Source organism: Squalius cephalus (assembly GCF_949319135.1).
Source record: "Squalius cephalus genome assembly, chromosome: 3".
In the NCBI taxonomy this organism is placed as follows: domain Eukaryota; kingdom Metazoa; phylum Chordata; class Actinopteri; order Cypriniformes; family Leuciscidae; genus Squalius; species Squalius cephalus.
Genome location: NC_137124.1, coordinates 10,065,980 through 10,078,055, shown reverse-complemented (window position 1 = coordinate 10,078,055; position 12,076 = coordinate 10,065,980). Strand labels below are relative to the sequence as shown.

The 12,076-nt window shown below is 39.1% G+C and overlaps 1 protein-coding gene across 4 annotated transcripts in view; it reads right to left on the bottom strand.

Moving 5' to 3' along the window:
- Positions 1 to 12,076, bottom strand: part of chd3 (chromodomain helicase DNA binding protein 3) — a 63,872-nt gene that overhangs the window by 26,016 nt on the left and 25,780 nt on the right. For all 4 annotated transcript variants that reach the window (XM_079865856.1, XM_079865857.1, XM_079865854.1 and 1 more), the window contains exons 25-34: positions 11,757 to 11,934; positions 10,145 to 10,231; positions 7,908 to 7,993; positions 7,363 to 7,496; positions 6,646 to 6,790; positions 4,068 to 4,233; positions 3,824 to 3,978; positions 1,645 to 1,879; positions 1,415 to 1,549; positions 602 to 730 (exon numbers count right to left, since the gene is read on the bottom strand). In XM_079865856.1, coding sequence (XP_079721982.1) covers positions 602 to 730; positions 1,415 to 1,549; positions 1,645 to 1,879; positions 3,824 to 3,978; positions 4,068 to 4,233; positions 6,646 to 6,790; positions 7,363 to 7,496; positions 7,908 to 7,993; positions 10,145 to 10,231; positions 11,757 to 11,934 — 1,450 coding nt within the window. The remainder of the gene's footprint in view (positions 1 to 601; positions 731 to 1,414; positions 1,550 to 1,644; positions 1,880 to 3,823; positions 3,979 to 4,067; positions 4,234 to 6,645; positions 6,791 to 7,362; positions 7,497 to 7,907; positions 7,994 to 10,144; positions 10,232 to 11,756; positions 11,935 to 12,076) is intronic.

The following is a 12,076-nucleotide window of genomic DNA, read 5'->3' as shown; positions in this document are numbered from 1 at the left end:
ATTCACTATGGTAAGCCTCTGATAAGTGTTTATATTTTAGACCTGTCGGGATGGTTTTCAGGGGATATTGTGTACATGCGTCCCTCGCCCGTGCGCGTCTCGTCATATCCGTAAATAGAGAAAACTTGCTCTGGCTACTTTGACGTGTGTCTGGTGTGGGAGTGGCAGAGGCTAGTTTCACAACGAGTGAGAAATGTTGACATGGAGAAGCTAAATCTCCAAACTCCAGGGAATAAACCCGTTTAAACAAACGCTGAACAGAGGAGAGTCTGCTGGCAAAAAGAGAACGAGACAGAGCTCGTAATAAAACAAGAATCAACATTGGCTTGGCTTTTCGGGGATGGCGAGAACTGAGGGATTTGAAATGTTGTAAAAGCGACGCATATAAATATAATTTTTTTTTTTTTCTGAATGGCGGGGTTGTGTAAGCACTTGTCGTATCAGCATTGTCTTAATTTGATTATTCACTCACATTATTTATAGCTCAGGTAATTGACACTAAAGTTTAAATAAAGTACACATTGAGATGGCAGATTAAAAGTATTTCAACACAGACAAAATGCCACACAGCAGCTTTAAACAACCCAATGGTTGAGTTTACCTGTGAATCCTCCATCTGCGATGTTGAACATGAACCGTGGGCGCTCTGTGGGCTTGCCGTTACCTTTGGGCACTTCCTCCCTCTGCCCTCTGCCCTCCTTCCCAGCATCCCTTTCACCCTTCACCTCCTCTGTGTCCCGATGGAAAAAAGGAAAACACAGGTTTACATCATGTTTAATTTAGTAATTGACCCTTCACAGGGAGTTTGATTGACAGGCGATCTGACCAATCATAATCAGGCCATCCGCCGAATCCGCCATTTTTGTCCCATAAAGCAGTCAGGAGAGTTAGTAGATTAACGTTGGAGGGTTTGCACTTGAAAAGCGGTGTGTACTGTCTTTCCGCGGTTAAAACAACATTCCTTCTGATGTTCATTCATGTTTATTTGATGCTATAAATTAACTAGAAGGAATAGATGATCAGTTCACGAGCAGCTTTAACTGAGACTCTACAGTGATCTGTCAGACACATTAAAGAGCCACAAAACGGTATTTATTGTTTACATTTCTTTAAAAAATGACTGAAAGGTGAGACTTTGTTTCATATCAAAAGTAACCTGGTCTGTCCTGTCAGTCAGCACGTTGTCAGTGTCCTCTCTGCTCCACAATGTATTTTTCACTGTGAGAACATGGTGGGGCGTGAGAGCGGCGTGGCTTGTCGGACATGGCAACAGTAACGCTTTGTGAACGGTCACTTACTCAGTTTTTGTGACAGACTGCACAAACGCCTTTGATCAGGTGGTTTTTATTCTTCTCTATGCCACTATGAAACATACAAAATGCTAGGAAATAAAGAGTAGCATTGTAACATTCACCTTTTTTGACATCAGAAGATTGATCCAACTTCTCTTTCTTTTCTGTTGTTTCTGTAGGAGGAGACGTCACTTCACTCTTCTCTTTCTCTTCTCCAGTCTTCTCTCTTTTCTCTCCCTTGTCCCCTTTCAGAGCCTCTGTAATGACAGACAACAATCAGCCCTCAACTCACAATAAATTGACCGGCTGGCATTACAGCCAATCCGATTTCACCAGTTTCTGCCAGAGGTACCTCTGCTCTCATCTTTCATGGACGGGGAATCAGACGTTTTCTCTGGGGAGGCGTCTTTTTCAGTGCTCTCCTCGTCTTGTTTTTCTTTCTCACTCTTTTCTTTCGGAGAAGACTGAGAAATGTCAGGGTTTTCTTTCGTTTTTGAGTCATCGGATGCTCTGGTTGGACTTTCAGATGTCTGAGCTTTTTCACTGGTTGCGGGATCTTTCTCACCCTCTTCCACAGTGGTGGAAGTCTAGAAGAAGAGACAGAAACACTCTCTTTATTTGACTTTCGCATGTCTTTACATGAAGTTACAGTCTACAAACAAACACTTGAAGCAGCGGTACTTCCAGCTTCTTTAGGCACCCCGGAAAAGCCATTTACAGCCATTCAAAAGCTGCATCCTGACAAAATCATTTTGTATCAAGCAACAAATAATTCATAAATATTTCATTATATTAAAACAGATGTTTATTTCATTACATTATAGCAGATGTTCCGCTAAGGACGGTCACTAATGCAGGATTTGGGACTGTTTGCTTCCTGCTTCTTCAGGGATCCATCCTGGAACAGAGCTGTTTTACATTAGATTTGTTCAAATTGAGCTGAAAATAACCAAAAGTGCTTTGCATGTGGTTAAAACACTCCCTTTGCAAAAGATTGTTAGAGATTTGGGACTTTAGATTTCCATCAGGATCTGTGGATCTGTCATCACTTATCTGTCCTTATGTTGTTCCAAATCTGTATGACTTTTTCTTCTGCAGAACATAAGAGAAGATATTTTGAAGAATGTTGGTAGCCGAACAATTTTGGTGCCCACTGACAAAAACCAACGACACGTTTCTCAAAACATCTTCTATGTTCCACATGAGAGTGAGTAAATGAAGACAGAAGGCAAAATCATATTTGGGTGAACTAAGCCTTTTAAGTACAATCAAAAGCAGCTGTTATATAGTCTGATCAAGGTCAAATATTTTTTACTTAGGGTGTGAAATGTTTAATTTTGCACAGGTTGTACTTGTTAATTTTTACTTTAATATACTACCATTAAAAACTATGGAGTCAGTAAGATTTTGTTTGAATGAAATCATTATTTTTATTCGGCAAGGATGCATTAAGCTGATCAAAAAGATACAGGAAAAACCTTTACATTGTTACCAAATGAAAACTGTATTTCGCAAAAATATTAAGCAGCACAGCTGTTCTCAAAATTAATAATAGTGTATGTTTCTTGAGCAGCAAATCAGCATATTAGAATGATTTCTGAAGGATCATGTGACAAATTCAGCTCTGGTGAACATGAGACTTCTTTCAAACACATAAAATTATCTTACCGACCCCAAACTTTTGAACAGTAGTGTATGCCACACTCTAAATCATAGGTTTCACTTTACAATAACTTTAAAATTAAAAAACATTATTACATTATATAATTCTTAACAGATCATTAAAGCCACCACTAAAAGCAGCTTGTCTGAAGAACCAAAAGCCAACCAAACCAAAACACCAAAGCAAACATACACGCATATACTCTCTCACACACTTTCTGAAACACTAGATTTATACCGACAGGTTCATGTAGTGTTTTGATAAACCTGTGCAATAAAATGATCCCTGCTACACACTGACACACACGTTTGTTTATCATGCTGGAGATTTTATATTCTTCTATTGTTTTTATTCTGAGATGACATTTAATAACCCCTAAATGTAAACCTAACCATCACACAAACATTTATGCATTTTCAGTGAGTCATTATTTAGTATGCTTATTAAGCTGTTTTCCTTGTGGATTGTTGGATGATCTCCACAATGTAGGTGGTTTCAGATTTTGCATTTAGTCCTCAAAATGTAGCCAACACACACACACAAACACACGTTGGGTTTCCATGTTTTATGGGGACTTCCATAGACATAATGATTTTTATACTGTACAAACTGTATATTTAACCCCTAACCCTAAACCTACCCATCACAGCAAGCTTTCTGCATTTTTACATTTTCAAAAAACATCACTTATGAGTTATAAGCTGTTTTTTGTAATGTAGACCAAAAAAGGTCCCCACAAGGACAAGGATTTCAGATATTGCCATCTTTGTGGGGACATTTTGTCCCCATAATGTAGGGTTTACTTGAACCACACACACACACACACACACACACACACACACACACACACACACACACACACACTTACCTCTCCATGTTCTGTGCTTTCCACACTATCCCCCTCCTTTCCTTCTTTTACTTTTTCCTTCTCTCTCTCTCTTTCTGGTTCTGTCTGGGACTCGCTCTCATCTTTCTCCACCTCTTTCGCGCTCTTTTCTATCTTGTCGGGTGGAGAGGGAGTGGCTGTGGGAACAGGTCACGGCAGGTAAAGTCGCTGTGTGTGTGAGATTCTCTCTTTGGGCTGCGTGTGAGAGTTTCAGGTGAGTTTGTACCTGGTTTGGAGGTGCACGGTGTGTTATTACAGCTCAGTTCAGGTGTGGGAGTGTCTGTCTTAATGGCAGGAGAAGAGGCTCTTGAAGATTTCTTGGAGTCCACAGTAATCTCTGGCTTCAGTTCAGGCATGCTCCATTTACCGTTAATGTGCTCAAACTCTTGCACCTACACACAAAAATAGAAACCTGCCCTTTTACTTCATTCAACAAGAGCAAAAACGAGCATCAATCAATCATTCAATCAGCCTGTATGTCTGTCTATCTATATATGAAATAGGAACTAAAGCTTACCTTTTTATTTTATGCTTTTAATTCATTGTTGTGAGTTATAAAAGGTTATTAAAAGCTAATTCAAGGAATGTGCAAAACTACATATACAACTAGTAGACTAATTAGTCTCAACTAGAAGACCTGTACATTTAATTAGGCTGGCTTAGATTTACATTTTATACGGACCGTTTAAATAAGACCGTTTTGCTTCCAAAAACTGCAAGGTAAGAAAATATAAAAACGTATGATTTTAAGGAAACACTTAAAAAACAGCATGAGACATGACGCAGTGAGACATGATCAGTGATGTCTGTCTGAAAGTGTATGGCTGTAGCAGCGAGGATTTAAGCTCATCCAAAATGGCTTTATCAAGCACCATTAAAATATCAGTATCAAGACAATATATTACCGGTCAAAAGTTTGGGGTCGTTAAGATATTTTTATGTTTTTGACATAAGTCTCTTATGCTCACCAAGTCTGCTTTTATCTAATCAAAATACAATCAGAACAGTAATACTATGAAATATTATTACAATCTTACTAATATATTTTAAAAAGTAATCTATTCCTGTAATGGAAAAGCTGTATTTTCAGCAGCCAATAGTGCAGTCTGTCAATGATGAAAACAGTTGTGCTGCTTAATATTTTTGTGGAAACCTTGATACATTTTTTTAATAAAGGATTTTTTTTATAAAAAGTTTCACTTGAAATTTAGCTTTTATTTTTATATGTTTATTTTAGCATTTATTTTTTCTAACAATGTAAAACTCTTTACTGTCACTTTTGATCAACTTAATGCACTTTTGCTGAATAAAAACATTTGTTTCTTTAAAAAAAAACTTACTTACACCATTCAAGGTAGCGTACATAATAGGGTTGTACCGATAGACGATACCTATTACTATTATTATTAAATTAATATACCCAACGCAAGGATAATAGGATTAGATAGAGTAGCTTACTCATTAATAAACTTAAAGAACTTAAAAAAGTTATGAATTATATAATAACAATATTTAATAGGTCCGAACACTGCAATAATATGTCATTTATGAAAATTAAGGGCAGCTTTATTTCAAACACTGACTTTCAAAAACAGCTGGTTTAACACAAAATACTTCTCTTTTTATTTTTTCACTATGTATGGGCCACAAGAGAAGATAAATTAAGACAGTAATACACTGTTTTCAGCATATGAAACCCGTGCTGGCAAAATGAGATCTGCAACGGCTAGTTTCGAGCTACAGGCAAAACAAGTTAAATATATCAATTTTGGTCGCATTTGAGGTTTTCACAAAAATGTGTTTATTAAGCCCTCATCTATCAATCCCAATGCTCTTTATTACGTTAATCTCCTCATCTGAAATAGATGCCTGACAAGATTGACTGAACCCTAAACACGTTTTGTCACAAAAGCCGGTATTGTCAACTGTCACGGCATCGCAAGTTCATGTTTTACAGCAGAAACCGACAGGCAACCTTTGTTGCAGAGCCATATAGAGATACAGAGTAAAAAACATACTCTCAATTAACTTTAATTTTGTAAGTTACCTGTATTTTTTGAGTTATCATTACTTAATCAAAACAACCCAGCTGCAGTTTGATTGATATTACTTGGAATGGACAATAAAAAAAACAAAAAACATGATTTATGAAAATAAACAAGAACGGAGTTATCTGTTTTTGCAAATTAACTCTTCTGTTGTAAATGTCCCAACTGGGAGAGGGTGTGCAATTTTCAAAGAGTTTAACTAAACGTTCATGTTATATATTTTGGTTGCATTTGTGAGTTAATAAAAACGTAACTAGTTGTGTAAACTTGGCACATAATATCTAAATATCGATCGATATAGCCCTGAATCGAATCGTTATTGTATCGCAGAAATTTTTAAGGTATCGGTAAATATCGTATCGTATCGTATCGTGATGAACGGTCCGATTTACACCCCTAGTTCAAAACTGAAATATTTCCAATATTGCGATGTTTCTTTATCACCAACTCCATATTTGCTCTCAAAATGATGGACATTGACAACAATTCACATTTCACACGCGTTATTTCCAGTAATAACAAAATTAAATAAATAATTAAATGATTAAATAAACAAGCAAATTAATGATCAAATAAATGAGCGAATATGCCAAAGTAACAAAGCCCAACGATAATATTGCGTATCGGCGATCTCTAACCATGAGGAGTATCGCCCAACACTAGTACATAATTATATCATATATTTTAATCATCTAGTCAACCATACCGATCCATCCACAGCTCATTAGCACTGAAATGCTGCAGACCCACACTGACCTTTTTCTTAACCAGAGACATGACCCCTATACGCGTGAGAACCGGCTGCCTGCAGAGCCCCTCACGCGGGACGCCGTCAGCGAACGTCTCCGATCCGTCAGCCACCGGCTCACAGAGGTGCCTCATGAAGAGAGATACGTACGCCCTGCCAGAGAAACAAAGAAGAAGAAAAAGACGTTTCCTTAGCCAAGTCTGAAGTTTACACGTCGTTCTGTCAGGACCACTATCGTCACGTCACTATACGATTCGTCACTATACGATTGACAGTTAGCATACAGTTTGGATTGCCGGTATGGTTCTGTTCTGGGCACATCCACGCAGACTAGCATGGATAAGAGCAGGGAGAGCAGTTTACTCCCTTAGGGTAAACAGAACAGAACCAACAAGAATGTATTGCAGATATCATTAATTCATTTTAATGTACAACATAATTTGAGAATTTAGGCTGATTCAAAGGGGAATCCGAATGCCAAATCCTGAGTGGACAAGAGGAGCTGGGGATGGAGGAGGGTAATAAGCTCCTGAGAACGCGATAGCTGCTGATAATACTGAAGGAGCTTATATATGATTACAGTGATAGGCGTTGTATTCCTATAGGTAGACGTGGATCAGTTGAGAGTCAGCTGATGTGAGCTTGACTAACGCGACCTGCCAGAACTGACGCTACACTTGATAATTACATATTCCAAACACATCTACTGGTAAAGAAAGTCCTACTTGAACTCTTTCTCGCTCTTGCCGCGGAGGTCTCGCACGAGCCATTGGCAGGTGAAGGCGTCCTGAGCGGGCATCCCCCATCGCATGACGGCATTCAGGAAGGCTTTTCTCTGACGCGTGTTAAAGCCCAATACCTGACCAACACACACAGACACACGATCAAGCAGAAGACAGCAGAGTCAACATTTATGTAAATTGTTTTAATCTAATCAGACCTTAAATGAAAAACAGACATGAATTTATTGCCATCATTAAACATTACTGGGCAATTCTCAAAACTGGAAAAAAATTTAGCCCAGTTATATCCAGCTGTGTGTCAGTCAATTTAATTATGAGAGGCACACATCCAGAGACGCTGTATATACTGGCCAGATAGATAAGCAAACACTGGGAAAATACACTATTATCCACATTAAACTGTGACCAATGGGCTTATGTTGATTTTACACTAAGCTCAAGGATGTCTTTATATGGCAATTTGCAATAGTTGGGCCAAAACAAACGAGCAAATAAAGAAAAACTAGACAAAAACAAATAAGCGGTACCTCAATGTTGCCACCCACTCTGGCCAACAGGGGTGGAAGTGGTTTATCCTTTTCGTTTCTGAGCTGCCTGCGTGACTGTCTGCGACCTGGACGGGGCGGGGGGGGGGAGAGGAGAGTCAGCCAAGATATCAGTTCAACATGTCCATCTCACTGAGCCAGCATCAGGAAACAGGGTTACAGCACAGGAAGGATACATTATCCTGAACAGCTGCAATACATAAACTGCGAATATGCCTCCAGAAGAATAGCAAAACCTGACAAAACCACAAGACGTCCCAAAACAGCACCAAAAGGGACACAAATGGACAAAAAAAATTAATTAAAGTCTAAAAGGTGCCAAAAGATGTGTAGGGGTGGGGTGTAGTAGTTATAACTAGATTTGTACATTTGTGAGTGGAGCTTGTATGTGCAAACTCACTGCCATTAAGCTAGCGTGTTTCTAAGGCTATGTTAACACTGTCAGTACAAATCCAATTACTCGTATATCCGATTGGAATCTGATTTAAAATTCTTGACTGTCGAAATTGTGTATTGCAACTGTTCAGATCCGATTTGTGTGTCCATGCCGCTCTTTGTGTTTTCTGGAATTTCTGAGTTGGATTATATGGCAATGGCGTTGCATTCGTAGACATACGCCAAAAACAACAACTGCAACATGGAGGGGTTTGCAATACTGATGTTGTCTTGTTTACAACATGACAATGTGTAGCCGCCGCGCTGGACTACTGCATCTTCAGAACCAGCTACAGAACCGTACTCAAGACCATCCTTTTAAGTGACTTGTATACGGTTCGTGGGTGCGCACCCGAGTACGGAAAACAGCGTTCACATCATCCAAACAAATCAAACTCTGACGTCAATCGAACCCGGGAGCGCAGCAAAAGTGCTAGTGTGAAAGCACCCTAAGGTGTTCTGAGTGGTTGTTTGTACGTCATAGGGTGTTCTGGGTGCTTGCTAGTGTGTTTAGAATGGTTGCTAGGTAATATCAAGTCTATTGGATTTTTTGGCCCCCTTTTACAGCGGACCTGTTACTAGGGGAAGCACAGACTAGTTGACTTTAATGCTCTGCCATGATGCTTTAAGCTTGACGTCGACTAGTCGCTGATCATGGCCTATAGAGGGCGCAACAGGATAAGAAATCTTTGAAGTCCACTTTTACACTCCGTTTCCAACAGTTAAAATGACAAATAACTGCATACTCTGAGAGCTCTCCACAAGATATGTTTGATTATACCATCTAGATGCTCAAAAGTGATCAGGTGAATGCACGTTTTAAACAGCTTATTGTACACGTTAATCGCCGTTCTAAACTAATAAGTGCTGCATTGTAAGGCACACACATACAGACAGTAGCTTCGCACATGGCGTGCAGATCACACACACAGAATCATTTGCAGAAATGTATTGTCGACATTTCTGTGATTGACAAATTCTGTGATTTATCAATAAAATAGCTTAGAAACTGAAAAGTTCTTGCATATATTTTTTAGACCTAGTCTACACGGGTATTTGAGTTTTTCCTCATTTGTTTAAAAAAAATTGACCTGCGTAGTATTGCATTCTGACGCCTCTGTTCCGTAACATAATGGAAGAACTGTCCATGTATCTGAATACATGTTATAAGCCCTGTTAGCACAGTTATTAGCAGCAATATTTTGACCATGTCCACCATTGCACAGACCGGCCTCATTTAAACTAAGGAGATAGCGGCGCACAATTTGATGCCAAACAAAGGCGATAACAGCTTGCACTCTGACGTCACAAGTCCAAATCTCTGGTTTCACCGGCTACACGACAACACTGTAACCGGAGTTTCAGAAAATCTTCACCCTGGCAGGAGTTTTCAAAAAGGTTTAAGTGACCTGATACAGTGGGCAGCGCTGTGTCATATTGCCATAGCTGTGCACAAGGCAACCTGCGTTCAGTCTCAGCTCGAGCTTCAGGCTTATTTGTTCATTAATGACGTAATCAGCTTTCATCGCATACATTTTTTACAAATCTGAAGTCGTTCAACCCCGTTACATGTTCACTAGTTTTGAGTTTCTTGGTTTGTGGTATTTGGATTGTTATTTTGAAGTGTTTTTCTGTTTCCATTGTTCCCTGTGAGAAAATCACGTTTTTGTCAAAGACTACATGTAGATCGGATTCAGAGCGATGATCAAAACATAGATGGAGTAGATCGAGTCCATCAGCAATGTGGGAATGAGGGAATAAGAGTGTGTCAGTGCGGTTCTCACCCTCAGGTCTCTCATCAAAGTCCTCATCCTCCTCCTCTGAGCCCACAGAGTATTCTGATTGGTTATCTGAAATGTCAGCATGCCACTCTGCAACAGCATATAGAAAAGAGCCCGTCAGTAATGAACACTAAATTCAAACCATAGTACCAGAGTGTGTGTGCAGCAGTGGTCAAACAATTTCCATGCACCGGAATCCGCAAATAAAGTCCAACCAAAATCTAATATATCAGTTTGGCAACTCTCTCCAACAGTGGAAAAAAAGACAGATGTGATTATTTCAGATTTGGCTCTTTTTTGACAAACTGTTCTGTATCTCCACTTATCTAACCATCCACACACATTGTATTCAAATTCCACTGTCAACGAGAATTATTTAGCCCTACAGGAAAACAAAGGCCTGCTTTAACAAAAAATGAAAACCTGCAAAAGTCAATAAGTGAAGCACAGGCAACTCTCGGATTTTAAAAAAGGCCAGAGGATCGTCCCCTGTGCATTTGTAATATATTCTGTAGAGGGTATGCCGCAACATTACAACCTTGCAAGTCAGGATGCTTGGATACACAAAGGAAAGTATGTGTACTTACAGTTTATCCTAGTTATCACTGTAATTATGCAGCCGTAAGCACCACTGCGAAACCACAAATTCTATATTGTTCCTTTCTGGAGAAAACCTTCTGTTATTTGTCTTTTTCCAGACTATTTTGTTTGTCTCTTTCTGACACATAAATGAAAAGCTGCCACACTTCGGCATCCCCTGGGTGTTGTGGATGTAGCTGTTTTTGAGTCAACTGCATGTGGCTGTTCTAACCTGACCAAAGCAGCAGTGTGTGGGATATGCTTTTTCTTTCCCACTCAATCAAAAGTAAAGTAGTAAACCACATGCCGAGAATGAAACTGCTACAAGATGTAATTTCGGAGATTTAAAAGAGATAATATGCTGCATTTATATGACAAGCATAAACATGGTTTTTCGTAATAAAAGGCAAGAAGAATGGGCTAATTAGAATACAGTGGGGTCCAAAAGTCTGAGACCACACTGAAAATCTGGGATTCACAATCCACTTTAAACCATGACGGACATAAAATACTAGAAATATTTCTGAATTCCTGGGTTACTAATCATATGATCATGTTATCTTGTGTTCGGATGTTGGTGTTTGAGAACGCAATCATGTGAGACGCTTCTGGGAGGGAATTCAACTAAATCGTTCTGATGAAAGACTTTGGCTCAAGCATTTCAGAATGATCAAACCAATATTTGAGATGCTGTGCAATTAAATTGGTCCACTGATTAGTCCAGTTATCCAATCACATCCACGGTAAGTTTTTTGTTGTGCATCAAAGGATTTTATTTATGTGGTAAATGTGTTTCCATCATAGATTAAAGGAATGTATTCTTATCAGATGAAAAGTACATCCACCTCAATAATACGTTTTTTATTCGCATTTTTAGAATTTATGTGCATCTTGGCGTTTCCATCCAGTGGTTTTGATGCGATATCCCAAAATGTGCATAAAAATAGGTTGATGGAAAAATGGTTACTGAAGTAAAATGCGACATACCAAACACTAAGACATTGAAATTCAATCTGTAGGAAGTGATGGATTGTACCTTGGTCCTCCTGAGCTGCATCATTGTAGTTGACCTGTTTGCGGACTCTCTTTCCTTTGCCAAGATTGCGGGCCAGATCTTCCTGCTGCTGTTCGTAGTGATGCCTCAAGAGTTTCTCCCAGTAATCAGGATCCACGTTCTCTTCCTGCTTAATGATCTCTCTCTCGATCTCTTCTATCTGGAGACACAATTCAAGTGAGATCTCCTTAATATTTTCTTTAGTTGTTTATTTGAATTATTGTATTTGTTTCTCATGGAGACCAATAAGATTTAATGGAGAGCAAACAGAGACCAAGGGCCAGATTTACTAACAGCTTTTG